General features: G+C 40.9%; 1 protein-coding gene across 1 annotated transcript in view; it reads left to right on the top strand.

The window, feature by feature from the left end:
- LOC124546222 (zinc carboxypeptidase-like) overlaps positions 1 to 26537 on the top strand; it is a 59250-nt gene that overhangs the window by 13035 nt on the left and 19678 nt on the right. The window contains exons 2-8 of the mRNA XM_047125021.1: positions 3249 to 3385; positions 4287 to 4362; positions 9403 to 9547; positions 14089 to 14249; positions 16854 to 16944; positions 20777 to 20979; positions 26408 to 26492. Of these exons, the coding sequence (XP_046980977.1) occupies positions 3249 to 3385; positions 4287 to 4362; positions 9403 to 9547; positions 14089 to 14249; positions 16854 to 16944; positions 20777 to 20979; positions 26408 to 26492 (898 nt within the window). The remainder of the gene's footprint in view (positions 1 to 3248; positions 3386 to 4286; positions 4363 to 9402; positions 9548 to 14088; positions 14250 to 16853; positions 16945 to 20776; positions 20980 to 26407; positions 26493 to 26537) is intronic.

The following is a 26537-nucleotide window of genomic DNA, read 5'->3' as shown; positions in this document are numbered from 1 at the left end:
ATGCTCCTTCAAAATATGAACAACCGATAATGAAATTTGTCATAATAATTCACCAGAATTTGAGAAGAATAGTGAGGTTCACCCGAGAAGAAAAAATGACCTCTACTCCTCTATTCTGCCAATGGCACAGCAGATTTTAAATTCAGTGCAATATAATTTCTTCTGAACAACCACTTCTATTCCAGGGACGAATTTTTAATTAAAAACTGGCGTGTGTAACTGAAAAAAAACTAGATTTGTTTTTATCAATAATTACATGAGTAGTATTAAGGACTAATTCATTCATTCGTAGTAATCTGCATGTGGCCAGCATGTAATCGTACTCACAAGCAAATCTCATATACGTAGTCTGTGCATTGGCTCGTTCCTCATCATTTCGATGAGAATCGTGCAGTTGATCTACGGAACAAGTAATTAACTAATTAAGTAACCAATTATCCGTGGTTACCGCGAAGTTACATTTCAGTATTAGCCACTAAAACAGTTTACTACCTCTGACTGCGCAAATAAATATCTCAGATATCCAGAAATATCTAAATCCAGTCTATAGATTCATTATTACTGCTAACTTTAACCTCATGATAACTACGGGGCACATTTTCTGATATTTTGTTGCTGCATCAGTTGGCGATTTTCAAGGAATGCCAGAAGTAGTTCTTCTCGACATCATTTACGGAGACTGAAAGACGTTACCTTCAATGCCTTTGATGTAAAACGCCAATGGAAATTATCCAAGCAAACTACATAGAGCCACGCTTAACTTGCTCATTACTATGCTGTAATACACCAGTTACTATGCATTTTTTTCCTGCCTGTCAATCCACAGAGCAAGAATAATAAAGACGGCACTAGTCCTCCAGGAAATGCAAAAAATCCTGTTGGTATTTTTCATCAGACTGAACTGACCATCAAATGAAACATTCATTGGGAAGATATGAAGAGGTAGCGCTGAACGAGAAGCAATATGGTGTTGGCCAAAATTAGTTAACTTCTAAAACGCAGAGCAGTGGATAAGCAGGAAAAAGAGGGGTGCACTACGTCGCATGGTACGCAACCTGGAAAAACACAGAAACTATCTCGATTCCTTTAAAAGAAAAATTAATACTCGCTGGCTTATGTGACACTGACGTGCATGATCCAGTGTTCGATGCACGCTACACCATAACGCTTGTATATAGCTCGACGGTCGTCAGACACTTACGGCAGCATGCGATAGGTGCAACCAAGAGAAAAATCACTTTGTTCATTAAACAGTGTATAGTATTCTACAACTGGTAGAATTTGATAATTGCCTCAAAAAGAAAACTATCCAACGAACGACGATTTTATCTGATTGACAGCGAACCTGCCAGAAACAGCATACCAAAACAGTGAAAGGTAAACAAATATAACATCTATCTTTGACTTCCTTTCTAATGGTGTGGGCAAGGCGGTCCCTGAACCAGTACAATCCAGTAAGGGAAGAGAAAGTTCCATTCTGGAAATGCTGCTCAGTGCATGGAACGTATGTTCTAAGTACAGTCCATTAAGAATTCCACCTAAGGTTTATGTAACTAGAGGACACAAATACTTAGATGCTAACAGTTAGCACCTTAGAGTGGGGCAAAAGAAATTGTTGTAAGCCTAACATACTGTTTGCTCTTCCGACTAAACGCGGCATGTTAGCGACCTGTAGGACAGGACAGAACACAGCATACGCTCGTAAGGTAGAAGAAAAACTGTTTTCGTAGGCGGAAGTGATTTAGTCTGCGTATTCATGGGTAAATTTGGATAGTGTGATTGCTGAAACCAAAGAGTTTAAGCTGTACTAACAGTACCTGAGGGAACGGGAAGGAGGGAATTTAATATTTGTATAAGATACAGTGGTGATTAAGATCACATACGCTGGAAAAGTAATACTATCGCTTCAGAAAATTAATACTTAACTGCCATGAGAAACATTGGCTAACTTGATTAATAAATTTATCGCACACCTGTTATGTATCTTCAGCGTACAAACTGTTTTCATGTCCAGACTGTCCACACTATAACCAGAAAATCAATAAGTCTTAAAATACTTTTTCATGTAAGAATGGATATTCTTAGTCGCACACTTGCCAATTTACTAAGATGAATTCCTCCGTAACTGAAAAAGCAGCGAGTTTACTGTCCAAAATCCTCTGTACTCGTGTACGAAGAGAGCGTACCTGTTTCTCCCACGGTCTCTTAAATCATACTGATTTTTACAGAGGCAAAAATTTCTCGAGAGCCCTACGACAGGTCGGCTTCAACACGCAGACATGTGGGAAATACGCTACGTCACGCAATCATAAAAAAAAACACTAGGATCACGTCCTCTTTGCTCCTGCTACCTTATTAGATCTAACGGTCTTGTGACGTGTGGTTGGTATCGTCACTATGGCAAATTACATTGTGTACTCTGCTCAGGAAAGAAATTACGAGGAAACCCGTAACGTCTTGTCCAACTCTCTTTTATGTTCCTGTCCTTAGGTTAGTTAGGTTTAAGTAGTTCTAAGTTCTAGGGGACTGATGACCTCAGAAGTTAAGTCCCATAGTGCTCAGAGTAATTTTTTGTGATTACGTATGACGGTAGAAGCACCTCGTGGTTATTCCACGCACCCTGACTGCAGATTTGTCCGTCAATCTGGTTATTCGGCCTGTTGCGCTGCCGTAAAGAGTGTCGAAGGTTGCCTTGGCATGCTCAATCACCGGCCCTTTCTCCAGTCCAGCAAATATTAGACATCATCTGACGGCAACACCAGCGTCATCCACGAACAGCATTAATTATCCCTGTATTGCATTCAACATTCTGACGGTATCAGCATTTCACATTTACAACGGCTTATCTCGCACTAACATTAATTTGTAATCTTGCGATGTTAATCACTCACATATGTTACCTAGACAAATTTATTCTCAAAATTTCATTACTCTACATTAATTATATTTTGGTGTTTCGATTTTTTGTGTCGTGTGTAATGAGAACTGACACTTTCCAGATTTTTCTGTAGTTTTATTCTGATCATTCCACTATAATTACCTATTTTCTTCAGTATCTGCACAATGTTGTTGTTAAACTGCTGCAGAGCCCTCTGCGTCGCTGTTTGCTTCTGGCGAAGTTCCTTATCTGAATCGTTAGTTACACACGTTGCTTGATACAGCAAGAGCGATGCCGTGGTTGCCAATTTTTGAACAGTTATGATTTCTGAATTCTCCCTGACTAATATCTTTGATTTCTGTTGTTGCAGCTGGACTTCTGGACTCAGACCATTGCAATTTCGCGACCAGTGGACGTTATGGTGCCCCCTGAACTGCAGGAACGAATAACGGAAACATTTAACGGATATGCCATGCCCTACAGCATCTTTATTGACGACGTACAAAGGTAAGCCCTGCTATTTAACTGCGAAACGTTGCTAAGAAGTACTACATTATATTAAAAAGGCTCTTCATAACTGAATATTACTTACGTTGAATTGTTTTAAGTAACTGCATATGAAGTGAAGAATACCTGCAACGAGAAAGAAATTGTCCGTATACGTTTCATAATTTTTTTGTGCGTGGAGACAAATGAAAGAGAACTACTTATCTAAACACATCGAACAAATCAAGTTAACTAGTCGAAAAATTAGGACACCGCATAATACCCTGGATGACATGTGCATTGGTTTCCACTGTCATGTCTGTGTTGGGTGTATTGAATTATACGCTTTTGCTGGGACAATGTAATGCAAGAGGCAAAAATTTATGAGCTAGGTAATACTTATACATGCCGTACAATCACACATATAAATTAACGAACATATTCCATAGAAGAACTCTGTTTCTTCACAAATGTCATTTACCTAGAAGACATTTTGTCCATTCATGAACTAGCACTGTCTAATCGCTTATATTGCCATTCTCCGCAGTTTTTCCTTATGGTAGCATTAGAAACACCATTTTTGTAACCGATTAATATCCTACAGCGTGGTCTGTCCTAATAATCATTTCCCAGAGCAGTTCCTTCAGGACCCAGTTAGTCGCTTCTCGTTCACAAAAAAGAACTATTTTAGAGAGGGCATAGAGAAAGCGAGTGGAAACATTTGGGAGGAGATATCAGTTCGGACTTGCGCTTGAGAACCGAAGGAAACCTCCTTAAAACCTTGGTGGGAACTGAGACGCTGGAACTATCATCAATTAGTTGTGCTGACCTACTGTTCTCTATCTCACTATGAGAAAAAAAATTTTAGAACTTATCTGTTCCAGTGTTCATCTGACGCGATCTAATCCTTGTTTCTGTCCAGACTGATCGACAACGAGTCATCGCACCGGCAGCGCGCCGCTGGCTTCGACTGGACTGACTACTATCCGCTGGAGAACGTGAGTACCACCATGCCTCCATAGAAACACAGGGATTCTTGAGAAGGCACCTCACTTACAAGTCACCCTGGAGCTGAGCTTCTCAGCTGCATTCCGTTCAGCTGGTTTCTGTAGTATTTATTGCCCCACCCTTACATGACAATGCAAACGTTGGTTGGCACAGATGTGGCACACTGAGAGCAGAGAATTCGTTGTACGTCTCTGGCAACACTAACAATGCATGTGGAAAACAGCACAAAATAATCTAAGAATGTAACTATCAGGGATCCTTCAGCGTACGGGTCATGCTGAAAAATCTCGGAAAACTCTCCATTACTTGAAATTTGCTTATAAAACAAAGTCAATAAAATTTTTGTCCAAAATGACTGTACAGAATGAGGAGGAGGCTTCTTTCGTTTTTAACAGGTACAGGGTGTTATTTTGTCCAGTTCTAGAGGATGTCCCAGGAAGAATGGTCAATATTCAGGGTACAGGAATGATCATTTTAGGCAAAAACTTCATACGGACGTATAATCTATCCCGAATGGTTTCCGAGATAGAACACTTGTAATGTACATTGTTATTAATTTTCTGTGCTATTCAATACATAGGTTTAGACAAATACAACAGTTAGTAAACATTGCAATTTTACAAAGTATCAATTGATAAAGACCTATATTTAACACATTCATCTGTAAGCATTACCTTATACTCACATCACAGCTTTTGTACTGTTCAGAATAAATATTCGAATATGCCACCGTCAAGTTTAATGCATTTTTAGGCTCTTCGAAGAACATCTTGTGTCGCTTGTCTGAGAACTTCTGCAAGTTCTCTAAGGGCAGCAGCGTCCATGATGTGACCAAGCGATTCAACTCACTTATACGCCTTTCGTTTGTGCAACTCATACTTCATCCAACCCCATAAACAAAAATCTAATGGCGTAATGTCTGGCGGCCTTAGTGGCCAGTTAATTGTACTATCACAAATGAACAAGCGATTAGCGTTAAGTGCTGTTGAGATATTCCCTCACAGGTCTGGTATTTTGAGGAAGGGCTCGGTCATGTTTGAAGTAACTTGCAGACAGCATGGCGAAAGAATGTCATCAAGACGTTCAGCAAACGAATTTTCCAAAAATTGCAAGTAATTCTGTCCCAAGATTCGTCGTTCTAAAATGACTGGACCTATCAAAATGTTACGGATCATGCAGCGCCAAACATTGATCATAAAACGAACTTGCAAATTAGTTTCCATGTACTCTCTGGATTTTCTTGCGACCATCGATGAATCATCTCATTCGGCGTAAACATGACTTCATCAGTGAATAGTATTAATTGAAAAAAAAAGATTGTCATTTATCTAGTCACAAAATTCAAGTCGTGTGGCATTTCACGAATGTGAAGACTGTAGACACTTTGTTTACTAAATAGGTGCAAGTTTTCCGCATGTAATGTTTGCCGTACAGGTGTTCAAAAATGATTCAAATGGCTCCAAGCACTATGGGACTTAACATCTGAGGTCACCAGTCCCTAGACTTAGAACTACTTAAACCTAACTAACCTAAGGACATTACACACATCTATGCCCGAGGCAGGATTCGAACCTGCGAGCGTAGCAGCAGCTCGGTTCCAGACTGAAGCGCCTAGAACCGCTCGGCCACAGCGGCCGGGTACACGTGTTCGTGGGACAGTGATATATGCAGAAAGTTGTCGTGTACTGGTAGTGGGACTACGCTGCAGCATTTCAACATTGTGTTGCTGTTCCTGCGCAGGTTGCTGAACTAGACGTTAAGAAGAAAAATAAGGACTTGGAAGAATACTTGTTTACCGCCATGTGCTGAAAACTCTGGTAACACACTACGATCAGGAATTCGACGTGTCGGAAAGCGCCGACTATATTCTTCGACAATAGCAGTAGAACTGCCATCGCAGAAGCCCTAAATATCACCATATTTGCATATCCTGCATTTGTATAGATGTGTGGAATTTTAGTCAGCGCGAGTACATTGTTAACCGATGCATCTCTCTGTCACACTCCCAAGGCCTCGCATTTCTCTGTTCACAACACACCATGGACAACTGCGTGTTCAACGGGCCACTTTAATAGCAGGAACACATCAAGAGCAAGCAGGTTGAAAGCAACGAAGTAGGTTGGGTTAAAATGAAACGTCAAGACGTGATTGGGTAAGACACATACGTGTGCGCCACTAGCCCTTAAACAAATGTACACTAAAAGTGTTCGATCTCGGAAACTATTCGCAGTAGAGCATATGTTCGCATTAACTTTTTTGCTTCAAATGATCGTTCTTCTGATATTCGTGAACATTGGTCATGCCTCCTGAGACACCCTGCATTTTCTTCCGTTGGAAATTTTAGTGTAATATCGATTAATGATGGACGACATCTGATGTCTGTGATTTTGAATCTTTGTTTCGGAGTTTTGATTTACTTGAAGATTCTCATTCACAACGAAAATAAGTGACTACGATTATTTATGGCTTAGTAAACCTCTAAAGCAACAAAAATTTCCAGTATTCGACAATTGTGCCAATCTTTGCTTTTGTATATGATTTGAAGTATGTGTACGCCTTTCTTCAAAGCTTATTCTTCTGAATGAAAAGTAGCAATCACCACATCATCATTTTGTTCTGTTGAACTGGGTAGCTGTAACCAAAGTGCAGCTACTCACAGAGGTCCAATGTGGGGTGTAATTAGGGTATGGCAGCGAAACTTGGTAGATGTACTAACGCGATAGTGCGGAACCGATGTACGCTGGAAAAAATTAATTACAATTTTGGCCACCTGGTGCAAATCTGGCGCTGTACAGTATCTTGTCAACGTATCCGGTGCAAATATTGAAAAAATTGTGTAAGCGGCAATTAATAATAAAATTAGCATTATGCCTTTCTCACTTGACCTTTTCTACCTATGTTCCGTTCTTAATTCATTATATATGCATACATTTCCATACGCCTTTCTCGCATTCACAGTGCCAGATTTGCATCTGGTGGCCAAAATTGGAACTAATTTGTTTCCAGCTCAAGTCAGCTCCGCATTAACGCATTAGACTATATACGATAACCGAAATCCTCGTAGGACTTCTGTGAGTAGCTGCACTTTAATCATAACCACCCGGTATATTCCATCATGATTCCTCTTCTTATATATTTCCATACTCGAACAGAAAGTTTAAACTTCGAAATAGTATTGAAGAAAGCCCAAAATTACTTGGAGTTTGAATCTGAGTTTCTAACATCACATCTTCCACATGTTACTAACTCTTCCCGTAACACATTTCTTCTTTTACAAAATATGTTACAGATTTGAGTCTGGCGTTCTTCCGAAAACAGTTTTCGCTTGCTTTAGAATGATGTACATGGTCTCTAATGTATCTCAAATTATTTTGGGTACCAAAATTCAGTTTCATTTGGGTCTTGCAAGCCACATAGAAGAAAAATAATACAGTTTTAGGCTTCCGTACACTTGCCTAAACGACAAGCGCCTAGAGATGTAGCTTTTCCCATTCCCATTTGGAAGGCAAAGCTGTTAATTGAGAACTGGTTGTGGTACATACCCCCTAAGAGCCTACTGCCAGACCCTACCGCCATAATTACAGCGTTTAAATCAGTGGGTGCTGAACCCATCCACTGGAATCGACTAGTCGATCGCCATGGCTTTAGGAGTCAATCTTTCAAAACCTATGTCCGAATATGTTTAAGTGAACTGTTTTTGTAAAATAGTGTTCTGTTGACGACGAGTGTTTCACACGATATTTAAAGGCGGTACAGTAAATCTGACAACACCGTCACCGCCTCTTTCGTCTCCATCTGCATTTCACCACTTTCAACGCTCATGCCATGTAACAGTCTTTTCTTCTATTTGGGTATATTACTACTAGGGAATTGTAGCTTGGCAGAGAGGTAAGAGCAGGGGGAACGAGCTCCGCACCCAGTAGGCAACATAAATCTATTTTTCCGAGCATCCACAAGAAGACGATGTGCATGACGAAGTTAATGATCTGTTAAATACTTTGTGTTATCGAATCTGAGAGGTCTGTTCATATTGATAAGAGAATAAGATCAGTCACAGCTGTATGTTTTGAGCTGGTTGTTTCATCTGGCATTTGTGACTTATGACACTTAAACTAAATGAGTTAAACAAAGAACTTCAGGGAAAAAAAAACTGCCATAACTTTCATGGCTTCTATAACGTGTTTCTTGCAAAAACGTGAGGTTTGTATATCCTAATTAAAGAAATGTTAAACACTTTCCTCAAATACAGTCACAACTCTCGGATTAACAAGCATCATTGGATCAAGAAGCTGCTAAAAGGTATATGGCCAAGTTAACAGCACTGAAGTCAGTTTGAAAACTGACTATCAAAGGAATAGATCCGGTTCTGGCTTTCATAGCTCAACCTTTCGAAAAAGTGGATGTGCCAGATATTTCAAGTAAAATGAGTAGTCTCTTCTCTTGTTGTGAGCCCTAACCAGAAATAATTTGTTCATAATGATATCTACTTAAAGACAGAATGAAGAAAACTTTTGGAAATTAGTTAATGTATTGTTTTTTGGATGAACTGATCCATGTTAGGTAGCGTTTACAACGATGAACATAGTGAAATATAAGTGTACAAATGCACTGCCTGGTCTTTATCTTTCACAATGTGTCAAGCTGGTGTTGACAGATTAGTGTATTATGCTTAAACCTTAACGCATTTTTAAGCCAGTAGTTCTCTAAATGGATTAAATTGCATATAGTAGATCTCAAGCCTAAAATGTTTGAGCACTCCTTGTTTGGATACTACTGAGGCTTGTTATGAACGGTCATCATCTGCCATCCATGGCCACGCTGTTAACTCGTCCAGCTGACACAGTCCTCTCCTCCCGTCCCGACCAGCCTGCCCGCACCTCAGCTTTGCTGACATGGGGTCCGTGAGCGATGTCATGTCCTCACGTCTGTGCAGTACACATCTTGGTGCGTGTTACGCGATATGCAGTTCCAAAATGTTGCGTCACTGGAGCAGAACAATTACTGAGTGCTTGTCGCGTGACCTTTTGCAGGTGTACTCGTGGCTGGACTCCCTGGTCGAGCAGTACCCCGGCGTGGTGTCCTCCGTGGTGATCGGCAGCACGTTCGAGGGACGCGAGCAGCGCGGCGTCAAGATCTCCTTCGGCGACGGCAAACCCGTCGTCTTTCTCGAGTCAGGTTAGTCATGCTCACATGGAGGCGCTGTGTGCAGAGAAAAGGTACCATTAAAATTATGTTTACATTAATATCGTGGTGAAACTAAAGTGACAACAGGTAGTCTCTTTCTCTTTGCCGTAGTCAGATAAGATCATGACTAGTGATGTTTACTTTTCGTGCTGCTCACTGCTTCAACATGTCTTTTGTTTGGACGCCATATCTGTGGCTCTGCGACCGATGGGCCAATTGTGTAGGATATACATTCCGTGAATGTGATGAGTGCAGGTAATACGTAGTGTTACAGTGGTTGGAAAAAATGAAGAAGTGTGTGTTTGAACAGAAATACAGACGGTAGCCAAACCTGCAGCATGATGCGCTGTTGCATTTGACAAGTGACTGTTCCTGTGAAATGAAATGTCCTCAATAGGCTGCAAGTGTTAGTCGAGACAAGTGAATTCGAACTTGGGCAAATTATTGGCGCTTGTGTGGTGGGTGCTTCCGGAACCAAGGTATCCGAAGTGTTTGGTGTTTCGAGATCCACCGTATCGAAAATTTATACCACATACAGGGAAAAGATAAAAACATCATTTGCTAACTCACAACATGGAGGAAAATATATATTGAGCGATCATGATGGACGGTCATAGAAAATCATTGCGAAGAAAACGGACTGCAGCTGCGAAAGTCACTGCAGAACCCTGTCAGCACCAAAGCAACAAGAAGGGAACTCCATAACCAGGGAACGCAGGATGAGCTGGAACTCCAAAACCACTCATCAGTAATGCAAAAGTTCGTAATAGGAAAACGGGGTGTCGCAGCCATAAAACTTGGGCTATGGAGCAATGAAAAAAAGTCATGTGGTTGGTTGAGCCTTGTTGCACATTATTTCCAACTTCCGGTGGAATTTAGGCCCCAGCAGTGAAACATGACGGCGGTTCGGTGATCATTTGGATATCTATATCGTGGTATTCACGGTCCCCGTAATTACTCTGCAATGTCGCATTACTGTCAAGAATTACTTGATTATTTTAGCTGATTCGGTCGAGCCCATGTACAGAGTTGGTTCACTAATGGCGTTGCTGTGTTCCAAGACGACAAGGCCCTGTTCACACAGATCGCATCGCCCAGAACTGGTTTCGCGAAATCGAGAATGAATTGTCACATATCCCCTGGCCACTACAGTAACCATACCTCAATTTCATTGAGCCGCTGTGGTCTACTTTGGAGAGGAGGGTGTTTCGTCGCTTCCTTCCCCATGATCCTCACCTGAAGTTCCCACTATTTTGCCGGAAGTGAGATACAAGAGTCCTTTGTAAATCACAGAGGACCTTTGTTTATCGATTCTGAGGCGACTTGAAGCGGTTTTGAATGCCAGCGGTTTTCCGACATCATATTATGCTTTGTAAGGTGCTGTGTTTTGGTGTGTTCATTTTTTTCTCTAGCACCCGCAGCTTTGCTTTGAAGCCAAAAACGAGTGAGTAGAAGGAGGGTGAAACCTGGTTTGGGCACGTATCAGTCAATAGTGTCAAATACGCTCACTCCATGAGACACTGCGAAGAGGTTCGGAATTATCCCAGAGGATAGGTACAGTGTCTAGGGATTAGCTACTGTACACCGCTGATCTACACGTGAGGATCTGCTATTCGAGAGCCATTGCACAAGTGGGCGTTTGCGAACTCGCCTGCGGAAACGAGTAGGACGTGTAATGAAATTTAGCTTTATTCCTGGAGTATACAACTGATGTCTTAATCTGGTCATAAATATCCATTTCTCTAATTCGTTTCAAAACAGAATTCTGGACAGTGATGAGAGAGGGGGGAAGGGGGAGAGGAGGTCCTCCATTCACGAAACGTTGATGATAAAAATTCTTAGTTTCGGTTACGCATGTATAATCAGCAGTGTTTCTTTTAGGAAAAAAATCTCTTATTGCAATACGTAATACTCTAAAACGGGTGAGAACTTCTCTTATCACTAAGAAATTCAAAAAGAATCAAGACTTCTGCTTTCTTAATAACAGACTCAAAGCTGACCACGTAGGGACAATTTGAAGGTCTGGTTTTTACAAGAATCTTGTCTTATTGAAACATATCACAACACAGTAAAACACTTTTATGAACTCACAATTTTCCATTAACATACAGTTCAGTGGCTGCCTGTCTCAATGTTAGGTTGCGGGATAGAACATGATTTATATATTCAAGACATGGCTAGACCTGCGTCAATCAGTAGCATAAAAAATAAGCTCAACTCTCTGAAACGCAAAAGTTGCCTTTGCAGCTACTAAAATCTCTGCTTTTTGGTATAAAATCAGGTTAATGGCTCTGAGCACTACGGTCCAAATGGCTCTGAGCACTATGGGACTTAACATCTATGGTCATCAGTCCCCAAGAACTTAGAACTACTTAAACCTAATTAACCTAAGGACATCACACAACACCCAGTCATCACGAGGCAGAGAAAATCCCTGACCCCGCCGGGAATCGAACCCGGGAACCCGGGCGCGGGAAGCGAGAACGCTACCGCACGACCACGAGCTGTGGACAAAATCAGGTTACTTAACGATTTGTAATCCAAGTAAGTGAAGTATCGTCTTCTGTCAGTGGGTCGAATCTCTCAGCATTCTCGACGTATTGCAAACTAAGAGGAAGTTTGTCATAGGCCATCAAAAGATCCGAGCATTTCTCAAAAGTGCCGCTTATGCAAGCATCGTCTTTCTTTTGTAGGCAACATTTCCTACTGCCATTTGCTATAATTTATGAATTTTTTACAAATCAGTTTCAAATGAGGACTTATTTCGACACTGTTACGACATACTAACGTCATTGTACGCTACGAAGGCCGAATGGCGATCAAAGAGTATTACTACAAACTCTGTCTTTTGTAGTGAACCCTGAACTTACAACGTTTTGAGTAATATTGGATGACAAGGTACAAACGGATTTCTTGCTACAGGTAAAATAACAACTGTAACAATCAGAATTCCTGCTGCTATAAATTCCTTCGATTGTTTTGAAAACCGGAATAGCACATTTCCAACGTACAATAAAGTTATAGTTATCCTAGCAGAGCCCAAACAACTGGGCCATTTCAGGCTATTTTCTCCGAAAAGTTTTATTGCGATGGTCTGAGACAGTACTTGCTAAGTATGGTGGTGCAACAATCGTGTTGTGTGATTTTCTAATACAGAACACAGATCTAGTGGCTCTTTTACTCCAACCAATGTAGAGATTATACATTCGATTTGATACTGGCTTCAGCTTTGACTGCGAATTGAACAACTACATAGATGAGTTAATGTTGAAAATGATGACTGCTCTGCATTCACTACAACACCTTTAAATTTGCGTTGTTGTGGTCTTCAGTCCTGACACTGGTTTGATGCAGCTCTCCATGCTACTCTATCCTGTGCAAGCTTCTTCATCTCCCAGTACCTACTGCAACCTACATCCTTCTGAATCTGCTTAGTGTATTCATCCCTTGGTCTCCCTCTACGATTTTTACCCTCCACGCTGCCCTCCAATGCTAAATTTGTGATCCCTTGATGCCTCAGAACATGTCCTACCAACCGATCCCTTCTTCTGGTCAAGTCGTGCCACAAACTTTTCTTCTCCCCAATCCTATTCAATACTTCCTCATTAGTTATGTGATCTACCCATCTAATCTTCAGCATTCTTCTGTAGCACCTCATTTCGAAAGCTTCTATTCTCTTCTTGTCCAAACTATTTATCGTCCATGTTTCACTTCCATACATGGCTACACTCCATACAAATACTTTCAGAAACGACTTCCTGACACTTAAACCCATACTCGATGTTAACAAATTTCTCTTCTTCAGAAATGCTTTCCTTGCCATTGCCAGTCTACTTTTTATATCCTCTCTACTTCGACCATCATCAGTTATTTTGCTCCCCAAATAGCAAAACTCCTTTACTACTTTAAGTGTCTCATTTCCTAATCTAATTCCCTCAGCATCACCCGACTTAATTTGACTACATTCCATGATCCTCGTTTTACTTTTGTTGATGTTCATCTTATATCCTCCTTTCAAGACACTATCCATTCTGTTCAACTGCTCTTCCAAGTCCTTTGCTGTCTCTGACAGAATTACAATGTCATCGGCGAACCTCAAAGTTTTTATTTATTCTCCACGGATTTTAATACCTACTCCGAATTTTTCTTTTGTTTCCTTCACTGCTTGCTCAATATAGAGATTGAATAACATCGGGGAGAGGCTACAACCCTGTCTCACTCCCTTCCCAACCACTGCTTCCATTTCATGTCCCTCGACTCTTATAACTGCCATCTGGTTTCTGTACAAGTTGTAAATAGCTTTTCGCTCCCTGTATTTTACCCCTACCACCTTCAGAATTTGAAAGAAATTTTAGCGCAACTTGTTGCAGTTCAAGCTACCAGCTGAAGTCACAACTGTTATATAAAAGACACGTACGACACAAATTACACAGTTATTTTACGCTCACATGGCTGATCATCATCGTTTTGTGAGAAACTGAAACAGTAGTCAGTTTCAGCCCATCATCAAACATATGTTTTGCGTTGGACAGGGGCGCACGCACGGGAGTGGATCACGGTGGCGACGGCCACGTACATCGTGAACGAGCTGCTGACGAGCACCAACGCCACCTTCAGGGCGCTGGCCGAGAGCTTCGACTGGTACGTCGTGCCCAGCACCAACCCGGACGGCTACGAGTACACGCACACCTCGGTGAGCTCACCCTGCGACCACACTCACGTGGCTCTCACTCGCTCTCCTTCTGTACAGTAGCGCAGTAAGCGCTCGCTGCTTCACTTGTCGAGGTTTTTTTCTTATCAACAGTTAACTAAGATAATGTTAAAGACGTGGGTCCCCCATGTGTTTGCCTAACATGCGCTTCAATTTATACGTTAGTTCTACATTTTAAAAAGTAAGGAAATCGGTGAGATCAGTTCTAAATGAAAGATACAAGATCTACTTAGCATAAAGTATCAATGAAAACGGACGAATGGATAGGTCTACTGGTCCGACCACCAACAGAATGCATTTTGCTCTTCCCTTTTCTTCATGAATGTAATATTGAGCCACAAACATTAAATCTACAGAAATACTTCATGTCACCAAGTGGCATTAGAAATTAACCGAAACAAATACAAACAAATTAATAAGTTTATTGAAGTGACCAATTTCCGCTGCAGTTTCCACTTGCAAAGACGATGAAAGAATTACAAAATAAGTTAACATGGAAATAAAAGAAACTTGTAATATAATACTGTAGAAGTATTAAGGGGAATGCTGATTCAAAACCCGCCGAGCCAACAAGTTTTAGGTTTAGCGTGGCTTCCCTAAACGGCACAAGGCAAATACCAAAATGGTTTCTTCAAAAAGGTCAGTGCTGAATTCTCTTCTCATCTTTTCCAAATCCGAGCTTGTGCTCCGTCTCTAATGACCCCGTCGTCAACATTACGTTAAACCCTAATCTTCCTTCCTTCCAGGAGATTTATTCGGGTATATCCACGCCACAGCAGCAGCAGTCAATGTTTCTCTTCACTGAGTGTTTGGAAGCGGGCACAGGACCTCTGTATGGATCAAAATGTTTAACGTTTAGTCTTTAGCAAATGTCAGGGGAAAATGAATAGGTAGTTAAGTCTTAACTGAGAGTGAGACATGGTTTCTATCTTCCTTCCAATCCAAAATTTTAAAAATTTTTGCAACATGGTATTTTATGCTATTTTATCGGAAACTGACATTTTGAGCCCGTAGCTGTGTACAAAATATAAGCTGACTCTTGCATAGAAGATAACAGCAACTAGCCACTTTTTACAATGCTATTTATTTATTTAAATATAGCCGTTACCGGTTTCGAACCGACAGGTTCATCTTCAGACGGCTAGTTCACGTTTTACATTAGCTTTCTTCTTTTTTTTCCAACTGCTGAAACTTCCTTGCGGTGGTAGTGCCCTACAATCAAATCAAGATGTGAAACGATGTCTTTTTAACTCTGATTGTGCCTCACAACGATTTTCAGTAATGTAAACAGATTATGAAAGGGAAGCTGTTTCTTTTACTTGCGATGAAAAATCCGCGCCGTTATGTTCCAGTGCAGACTGCTTATTACCTTGCAGCATCAGAAACTGTATGATGCACATTTTTATGTATATGTATGCACATAATGTAAAGCACCACTCACACAGTAAGAAGTTTCATCACATGGAGGTATGAATACAAAGATGGCAATATTACAACCATAACAATGCCCAAGACTTCCACTCTCAGAGATATTTCGTTATATACGTGTATGTGACAGTAGATATTTACAAATTACTTATGTTACATTACTTACTATTTACATTGGAAGAGAACTGATTAAAATTAAGATAAACAAATAAAGCAGTCAGTTTGTTATAAATTGTTACTGTAGTGATTTAACATAAATATTATGGTATACACTGGAACCAAAGTAAATTGTAAGGGCCAGATGTACGTAAACAAATATTACAACTATGGATATATTATGTAAATATTATGGCACATATTAAAAGCAAAGTAAATGGTTTGGGATAGATGTGCGTATATAAATATTACAGCAGTGGATATTGCATTGATTTTTCTTTTTTTTTTTTTACTTGAAACTGGAAAGCAGATGAATGAAATTTTGAAGAAAGGCTGCATTGGCTAATTCGGCCTGTTCACTGAGGAGATTTTGTGGTGATTTGCTTTTATGTGCATATATTTCATCTGCAATATGCAGCCTTTCTTCAAAATGGTGTCCAAATAGTTTGAAGAACACGCCATGGACACGAGGGTGTTCGAAAGTCTTCTCTAGTTATCTGAGGCAACTCTGTTTGGCACGTCGAATTATCGAATGAGGGGTGCATGCCAAAGAACCAGCCACCCAATCAATATCCGTGAAATGCATGTCTCGTTTGAGCGGGTAGGTATCACAATGGTTCTTCAGTGCTTTCAGTGTCTCATAGACGCCGTGCCATGACGCTTCTCTGTCGTCATCAGGGCGAAAGCAATTGCTAAGTGCTGCTTGTTAGGAATCTAATTAAATTATTAGTGAGCGAAGTGACTTCGCACTTTCCTCCAATTGTTCAACGTATTGCCTCTATGCCTATTTGTAGGTCGAAGATCCCCGAGGAGAAGATTTGCTATCTCCAAAAGCCCTACCCAATGATGAATAACACTTTGTTTCTCTTGGTTCACCCTTTTAGCTTGAGCTACTAGGCCCACATGCTATATAAATAACGAAACGTCGCACCTGTTACTTGTTTAGCCCATAGTGTAAGTTTTTTTCAGCTGCTCAGTACAGCCTATGTGTATGTGTTTCAGAACCGCATGTGGCGCAAAACCCGAAGCCAGTCTGATGATCGGCTGTGTGTCGGCACAGACCCCAACCGTAACTGGGATTACTACTGGCTGGGTAAGTACGGTATAGCTAAGTTGACACCTTTGGTGTGACTGCGTTATTACTTGCATTTTCGTTTAGTGGACCGAGGCTATGTTCAACAGCTTTTGTCAAAAACCCCAGCTGACAGTTTCATCAGTCAACACCCACAAGTAGCTCGCGATGCAGCATTGCCTTTCTCATAAAATGGTTCTAACTTAGCCTGCACATAATTTAAAGCCCTTCTCAACTATAATTTCTCCCTTTGGTGTGCCAGAATATCGTTTTCATTAAAATGCAGCGTAGCACAGTTCATGTTTAAGCTATCTGCTGTCACGATTGTGTCTCCATTCTTATCTATTACCAAACTCATCACAAATCATAAGCGAGAAACATGTGAGCTCTGTGACTGTTCGTTGCACATTTTTGACACGGTTTTCACATCTTCGAAATACCATTTTTGACTTTGTTATGGTGATTTGAAAATCGGTCTCGGCCCGAAACCAGTCATCGAGTCAATAAAAAAGTAAAATTGGCAACTTTGGATTGTCGTTGTTCTCACACGGCGTTTAGTTCCCACAGACACAGAATTACACTTCTGTTATGGTTCAGGAAGGAACTGCTAAGCACTCATGTCAGATAAGGCACTGATTCAATGTATGTTAGTATGCTGAAGAATATATGCAATACTATAGCTACCATTACACTCATGAAGTTAGTGGGAAATTCAGAACTGAAAGAACGGGTAGACAAAAAGGTTTCATGTCACCACGACAATTCTCAGCTATCCTAAACTAAATTTACGGTATGTAAACTAGTAAAACAAAATGATGCATGTTAACGGAAAAAACAGTTGGTAAATCATCTTCACACCGTTTCCCTCTACCACTAACGCATATGAACTCCAACAGCAAAAGTAAGGACTTTTTAGAACAAATCTGAAAGTACGCAAGCTTAAGTCTTTGCATCAAACTTCTAGAGCTGACAGATCACAGGGTGGGGAAGGGTTGACAGATCACAGCATGGCAAACAACTTCTGTTAGCGAGGAATATTCGCTAACGTTTCCAGATGACAACAGACATGCTTTTGTACTGGTTATATCCCTGAGAAGCGGCAGTGCATAGACTCTCTGCTGCGTGCGTATTCAGTTATCTGCTGCTCCGGGGGGAAAGGGCTGAGTCCAGCAAAATTAAAGCTAGTGATACGCTTCTAAAATATCTTTCTCCGTTTGGAGACAATCACTCTTACATTTTTTGTTGACAATCGCTCAGAGTAGCAGTATGCCGCGCATTTAGTTTGCAGACCATGCAATTTCGGTGACATCTCATCATCCTAGAGCGGAGAAAACTAAAGGTTGCCTAACGTTGCTGGGAAGCGTGAACGAGCATTTTGTCTCTAGCAAAAGCTGTTCGCCATGAAGTGATTTAGTAAATGTATCAGTTTGAGGTAAGTGACCCTGGTCCGGAAACGACCGAGTCGAACGTTATAAGCGATAATCGCCTTTTACACCTAGGATAGTGGGTCTCTTCTACTGCTAGCGTTTTGTTTTCCATATTTTGGAAGAAGGTATTACGGACCAAAACAAGAGAAAAAAGTCCAGTAATCACGGGCTGCAAGATGCATACCTTACGAGCTAAGAGCACTTGTTCATTTTTGATACTGTAAAACACGTCTCTTCCACTGAACAAGTGCGCATTGCTCTTAAGTTAAGCGTTTTAGAGCCCATGGTTATTGCATAATTTTTTCCTGTTTCGATCCATTACTACCCCTTCCCAAAATATGAAAATCAAAGAGCCTGCAGTAGAAGAGCTCCACTGTATTAGAACGATTTTCGCTTGGAACGTTCCACTCAGTCGTTTCCTGACCAGGGTCTCGTACCTCACCTTATCCATCATCTCTGAAGGTTTCCAACGTCATCACGGAATTACCCTGTACATACTAGCCGAGAACATTGCATTGCCTGGATATATATTTATTCCAATTCTATTAGTCCATCTCTCCTTTCCCCCTCTCTCTGTCCAAACGCTCCTCCCCCCTCCCTCTGTACATCTCCTCCTCGCCCCTCTTTCGGTTCATCTGCTGCACCTCCCTTTCTCTATCCATCTCCTCCTCCTTCTCTCTGTCCATTACCTTTTCCCCTTTTCTCTGTCCATCTCCTCTTCCCCCCACATTTATGTCCATCCCCTCCTCTTCTGTCGTCCCTCTTCTCCTACCCCCTCCTAACTCCGTGTTATTACCCCTTCCCCAATAGGAAGTGGCTGGTTCTTGTCAACCTCCCCCCCCCCCACTGTATTTCTCCCCAGATAGTAAGTAATATGTGTATCAAATTTAGTTAAAATCGCTCAAAGGATTTAGGAGTCTTTTACCCGCAGCTTTGCTCGCACACCCACTTGTCACATATATTTAACATACTTCACACATATTTTTACACGTATTACACCTGTACCTCAAGCAAATTTCGCCCTGAACTTTCGTTTTCACGCATCTCATTGTTTATGACGTCACATCTTGTGACCCATGTGTCGTATAATGTCACATTTTTGCAGTTTCGTTCAACCGTATACGTTAATACTGCGTGCGAAATGTGTTGCGGATAGAGTTATTAGTAAAAAAGTAATGAATTAGAAGATTGTGCCTGATGCGGCAGTTTTGCTGCGGAAATGTAGTAAGTAATAAAAAAATGTTCCTTCCATCATTTTGTGTGCCGGTGGATGGGGTCGACAAAAAGTCTCGTCATGAGTTTTAAGTTATGTGTAAAGTTCGTTGCAAGTCACGAAGAGCTCTCATTCTGAAATACTGGACGAATATAATATGGCTATTTGCGCATCTTGAGCTACGCTTCTTCTTCACCCTCCTGCCCCCATTTTGAGATATAGGTGGATCTTACCACTACAGTGGTTCCATCCAAACAGTAAGTGATATGTGTACCATGTTTGGTTGAAATCGATATGTGGTTTAGGAGGAGATGTGCAACATTCATATGGACACATTCATACATACTTGCACTCACTTTTATAAAACTTATGGATTAAACAGAAAATAACACAAATTAATGATAGAGCTACGGAGCCATTAGATAACAGGATAGACAACAAAAGGAATACACAGTAAAGTAAAAATGGCCTGGGAAGGACTTTTGGTTAAATAAATAGGATTTTAAAACTCAAGCATTCGAGATAACTGGAAAGGCTTAAGATCTGAGTATATTGCCTATTTTGAATTGTGGTACTGAGAAATGGACTTTTAAAGTAATAACCATTCAAAAACTGGGTGCTCTTCTGCAGGTAACAGAGATATGTATGTTGGGAATTACTAGGAGAGACACGAAAACAAAGAAATGGATCAGACAACAGAGTGAAATGGAGAACTTAGTTGTGACTGTAATGAAAATGAATTGGAGGTGGATAGGATATGTACGCAGGCGAATGGCTAAAATTTGGATCAAGGAAACTGACTGCTGAATTCCAAGAGATATTATGAAATCGAGGCGAAGAGGCTGGGTTGACGGCATCAAAAAATATGTAGGGGCAGCATGAATACATATGGCTGAATACTGTAGTTCATGGAGAAGTCAGGATGAGGCTTTCGCCAGGAGTGAATGTCAAATGGCTGGTGATGATCACTGAGGAATCTTTTGGACTAGTCACTGAACCGATCGGGGCTTCCTTCATAAGTATTTAAATTGTATCCTAGCTGACGACCTCCATCTATACCATAGGAGAATGGGATCTTTCCGTCGTATTTGTCAAATTCCTCCATCCTCCCTCCATCTGCCGCTGTCCTAAGGGAAAAATATTAATTTTTTTAATCAAACGCTGCAAATTCAGCAGAACGGCGTGTAACCAGCCTACCGTGTCGTGCTTGCAGACGAGGGCGCCAGCCCCATATCGTGCTCGGAGACGTACGCCGGCCCTTCGGTCTTCTCGGAGGTGGAGACGCGCACGCTCTCCGAGTTCCTGCAGAGCATCTCCGACGACCTGCTGGTCTACCTCAGTCTGCACAGCTACTCCCAGCTGCTCATGATCCCCTACGGCCTCAACTACGAGCGACCAGACAACTACGACGAGCTGGTGAGTACTGCACACAACCATTTCCCTTAGCTATCCGAGGCTAACTTAGTAATAACCAGAGTTGCGCTCTGCTAAAATTACGATTTGGTAGTTTTGGTACGCCAAATAAACGTCCTAGGAAACGGTAGCATTACCAGTAGTATTGACAGCGAAGATAGGGAAAGAAATGAATGTAGAATTGAGGAACTGGGAGCCAATGACTTCTCTTTGTTTTTTGTTTGTTTGGTTGTTTGTTTTACACATAATTAGAGCCGCACATCATTCAGTGTTAGTCCATTGTGTATATTATACCCTTACAGTAAGTTTAGCAGTACCAAAAATTAAATGATCGTGTAACTTCTACACTTTTATGTAACCAAAGCAATTACTTTTAATCCAAGCACAGTTTACATGCACCAACTTTTGGGTCTTGCCTACTCATCTCGTATAGGGTGCCTAAGGGATGCTGCATTCTCGGAATGCTATACAACAGTTCAAACAAATAGCATTAGTAGTTTTATTTCTAAAAATCAGATTTAACAGTACTTAAATTGAACGTACAAAATGTTGTCGCAAACGATGGGCGACAAGCAATATAATTCAGAGTCCTGACCATACACAATGTTCCCGCAAAGTTGACACATTTCACTAATATTGCTCTGCGAATCCTGTCCACTAATGTCCATATAATCAGCAGATCTGAGCGACCAAGGCTGGCAGGAGCGGCGCTTATATTCACTTCTTGCAGAGGTCGCTCCTGGCACGGCGCGGCCCTTGTCAGCGGGCAATTGGCTAACGTTTCCTCACCGCCTTCTCTGGTCATGCGTTCTTCCTCTTCGTTCCGGCGCTTATGGTCATGCCACAACACAAACATAAGAAATATATATAACAACTGTTGTTATTTTGCACTCAATGGAACGTTCTTCATTATGTCGAAAGGCAAACGTCACCTGTTATTATCGATAAAAGAGGAAGTTGTTTATGAATAACAGAAACGTGTTTTATATAAATTCTTCATTTGTGTGGCCATAGTGTCTGTTTGTATAAGTTCGACGAATTACTGAAGTGATGTTTGATACCTTTTTGTTTAGCAGTTTTCTATTTTTCATTTTACCTTTTTGTTGAGGAAATTGCGTTTCCTTGCACTATATGACAAATCTGTATTGTTTTCTTTATTTTTACTACCACATCCCTCTGTTTCACATTAAAAATCAATTTTAGAATTAAACCTGAATTAGACATTGAAAGTTTCAGTTCTGCTATAAATACCGTTTATTTGTATTGAACAGAATTGGGGAGAAGAGAAACTTGTGGAACAACTTGACTAGAAGAAGGGATCGGTTGGTAGGACATGTTCTGAGGCATCAAGGGATCACCAATTTAGTAATGGAGCGCAGCGTGGAGGGTAAAAATCGTAGATGGAGACCAAGAGATGAATACCTTAAGCAGATTCAGAAGGATGTAGGTTGCAGTGGATACTAGTAGATGAAGTTTGCACAGGATAGAGTAGCATGGACAGCCGTATCAAACCAGTCTCTGGGCTGAAGACCACAACAACAACAACAAAAACTGTTTATTTTTACATGACAGACGGGAGGAAAGAATGTTGAACAAAACTTTTCTATTGGCTCTTTGTAAACCCTCGCTCAGTTTCTAGAAGGTTCGCCATTTCCGGTTTCTAGGGCTATCTAGTAGGACACTGATCGCATGCCCAAGGAAAGCGATCATTAAGAGGTAATGCCTGATAGGTATTCAACACACCTAGCATACAGGTAATGTGGACACGACCTTAAATGCCCAAAGCTACTAGGCAAATTACCGTAGCATGTGCTTACTTATGTTAGTCTACGATAACCTACGACAGATTTACAGCTCTAGTAACAATCGATGTCACTACCCACAGACGTTATACTATTTTTGTGGAGACATCAACAGCATGGCAAACGTGATAGGTGCTAACTTTACCTAGCTCAAGAAACCTGGGTGTCTTAGCACGGGTGTACCACCAAAATGTTCTTCGTAGTAATTTTTTTTCATAGGCCTCAATTAGTAGCTGTTCCGTTTTCTACCCTTCATATGTGCGCTTAATTTATAAGGTCATTTTGTAACGTTACATTTAAACTTCTGCTTTTTTCCTGTTGTCCATTTGCTTGATATCGAAGTTTTTGGTGATCACAAATGAAATACGATGTCAGCTCAAAGACACCGATTGCTTTTGCTGGAAAGTCAGAGTGCTCTATGTCGCCTTCTTGCATCAAGTCATGTAGTTCCATACCCCTTCCTACAAAAGAGAATTCTTCCAGTTATCCCAATTTCTCCTTGCAGTTTCTGAAGCCTAACTGGTTACTGTTGGCATATCGCTACTTTTCAATATTTTTGTGAGTTACTTCGTATTGCACCGAATTCCTATCAGAGAAACCTGTCCATTACATTTAACAGTGCTTCTAAGCCTTGAAGCAGTTTAGTTCAGTATTGAATGGAGGATTTCCGTTTCACTGTTGGAGTAGAGGACAGCTTATACTTATTTCAGTCGCCCTTCCTTAAACCTTTATTTTATTTCGCCTTTAACTATCCTTTAGTCTTGACTTTTTGAGGTCCTGATCTCTTTACTTGGATCTGATGCCCATTTTAAGAAAGGCGCAACAGGTAACTGCATTTCGTATGTAGAAAATTAGTTAAGGGGATAGAATAGAACGTTTAATTTCATCAAGAATGCTTCAAATTACTCTTCCGCAAATACGTTAAGGATAGGGAGTGGGATTTTAATCTTCAAACCATGAAACATTGGATCCACAAGGTTTATACAACAATTTCATTTTTTGCGGACCAGGCTCAGAGAAGACAGTATTCAACTAATAAATTGATTACACTAATGTTTAAAGACGTATCTTAATCCATCAGTTCATTTACCAAATGTTCAACATGTGTGTGAATTCCTATGGGACCAAACTGCTAAGATCTTCGTCTCTAGACTTGCACACTACTTAAACTCACTTAAACAAAATTATGCTAAGAGCAACACACACACACCCATGCCCGAGGGAGGACTCGAACCTCCGCCGGGACCAGCCGCACAGTCCATGACTGCACCGCCTTTTTACCGCTCGGCTAATCCCGTGCGGCTCAAATGATTTAGCAAAGTAAATGTATATTCCACACCACTCATTGATTGAATAATGAAAAATACTATACTCTGTTCACACTTGGTAGAGATATCTTGAATCCCACAACGAGAAGGGAAGGATTCAATAATTAAAAATGCGTTTCATACAATGCTCATGCACTGAACGTGCACACATTTACTACGAGTTTCCAAAGAATGGGCTTACATTCCATCATCAAGCACGTCGCAACGTGGATGTACAAAGCCAGCGATTTTCGAGTTCCCAAACTCGCGAAACAATTAAAATTCAAACTCATGCTTCTCGCAATTTCGTTTCATTAATTTACTGTGCATTTTTAGAATGAATTTATTAGAACACCGGTTTGTGAAACCAGGTCTCTGATGTCTTGTTCCAAAGGTGGAGACCAGATTATTCATACATTAAGTATTCTTAGCAAAACGCAATTATGATATTAAAATTTCACGCTAATATATTCCCACGCTAGCTAATATGAGTACCCCTGATCGCCAAAATTCCACTACCCCTTATCTACCCATAAATCAGTCCATACTCACCAAGCCCCGCCAGAACAGTGCCTTTCTTTTCGCACCGAGCATAACTACTTCTGCTACCTCTCTGGTGGAGAGGCCTCGACAGATGCGGACGTCCTTACCTGCCAGTCTAACTCTTTTTCTGTGCTATGTACCAGCACTGATAACGTAGCTAATCCTCTCTGTCTTTCTAGATCGCCTACAGCTATTGGAAAAACTGGGTCGGCAGACGAAACCGCAGCAGCAGATAGCTACTGGCTACTCTCACAAAACTCGCATGCATTCGTTTTAGTCGTGCACTACAGGACAAATCACGCACGAGGAATGTGGGAATGGTTCACGTGCCCACTTAGTAGGCAACACAATAAAGAAAGGAAAAGACATATTCGTGTAAATGACTCAATTCCTACCGAAAGACTAGTGCCACAAAAGCACAGATACACAGTATAGGCAGAAATCTCGCTCTCTCGCTCTCAATTCCTTTTTCTCTCTCTGTCTCTCCCTCTCTCTCTCTCTCTTTCTCTCTGATGGAGCTCTTTCAGCCTTCCTTACAGTCCCACTGACCGGCAATGCGCTGTCAGTTACTCAACACCCGTGTATTTCATACTGTTATTCTGACAATTATGAACACATCAGGTGTTTGACGTAAGTATCACCTATCTCAGAAGGCTGCATACATGGCCTACTTCTTGCAAGCACATCCTGCTTAAAATCTGGTTACCAATACATATTCTGCATTACAAACATACTGTGCAGAACAAAAAAACTTTGCACTCCCTGAAACCCGTAACTGCTGTGTTTCAACTGCAAATAAGTAAAATAAAATAAGATTATCGAGAGCTTTGTTCGGCACATTCTGCGGCGGGAGTTCCAGTGCTGTGAAAGGTCCGCTTTGGATAGAGCAAAACTCGCTGGATAACCGGAGATCGTTAATGAACCGTCTTGGAGCTCCTTCCACAAACCGGCAGTCAATGAGAGACGAGTGCTCTGAAGTCGATATCCGTGCACAGCTGTTCGCAATGATTTTTTGAGGCGGTGAAAATCGTTTCCGGAACGCTAAAAATTTTCGATGGTATGACCTAATCATGTTTTCGAGAACGAAAACATTGTAACGATGATGGAGGTAGAAATTTCGAAAATAAGAAAATGATATTTGAGAACAAGAGTGTTTAAAATACAGTTTTTGTTCTCATCGGTTTGGGTTACAGTTTACTTGTTGGAATAAATAAGTTCATCTATATTATCCTACACTAGCAGAAATTATACACGTGGTCCTTAAATTTTATAATTGAAAACATTTCACTTTTCAGTCGCAGAAGTCGACCTATTTATTGTCGAGTTGCTTTAATGGTGATGCTTATTGGTTTAAACACCTAATAGAGTTGCAGTACTTCTTGGTTAGATGGTAACAGTCAAACTTTACGCAGTAAACATTACAGCGAAATCGTATCTAATGAAGGAAGAACGGAAATTTAAAGTTTGTCTACATTTACCTATTCAGTTTAAAATTTTATTTTAATGTTATTTACCCCCATAAAAAGATGGTTTCTTTAGCAAAAGTGGTGTTAGCTGAGGCAAGTTAAGTTAAATGCTCACACTTCTACACGGAATAAGACAACTGGATATCATTCTGTATTCGTGGTTTCACTATGCTCAATTTTCAAACACTTATTTTCTGGAAAATTATGCTCGATTTTACGTCCAAATCCCGCCCTGATCTTATTATGAGGTTTATTTTACTTCATCCTGTGTGTTAGCTTATAACCTAACAAGAATTTCTGTTTGCCGTAACAGATGGAAATCGGTGGGAAGGCAGTGGACGCCCTGAAACAACGCTACGGCACGCAGTACCAATATGGAACCATCTATGACATCATCTGTAAGTATCCGCCTTCTCTCCGAACTGCGCAGGTCACGGCGTAAT

This window comes from Schistocerca americana, chromosome 1 (assembly GCF_021461395.2).
Source record: "Schistocerca americana isolate TAMUIC-IGC-003095 chromosome 1, iqSchAmer2.1, whole genome shotgun sequence".
In the NCBI taxonomy this organism is placed as follows: Eukaryota; Metazoa; Arthropoda; class Insecta; order Orthoptera; family Acrididae; genus Schistocerca; species Schistocerca americana.
Note: the sequence above shows the minus strand (reverse complement) of the source record. Positions and strands in the feature narration are given on the sequence as shown.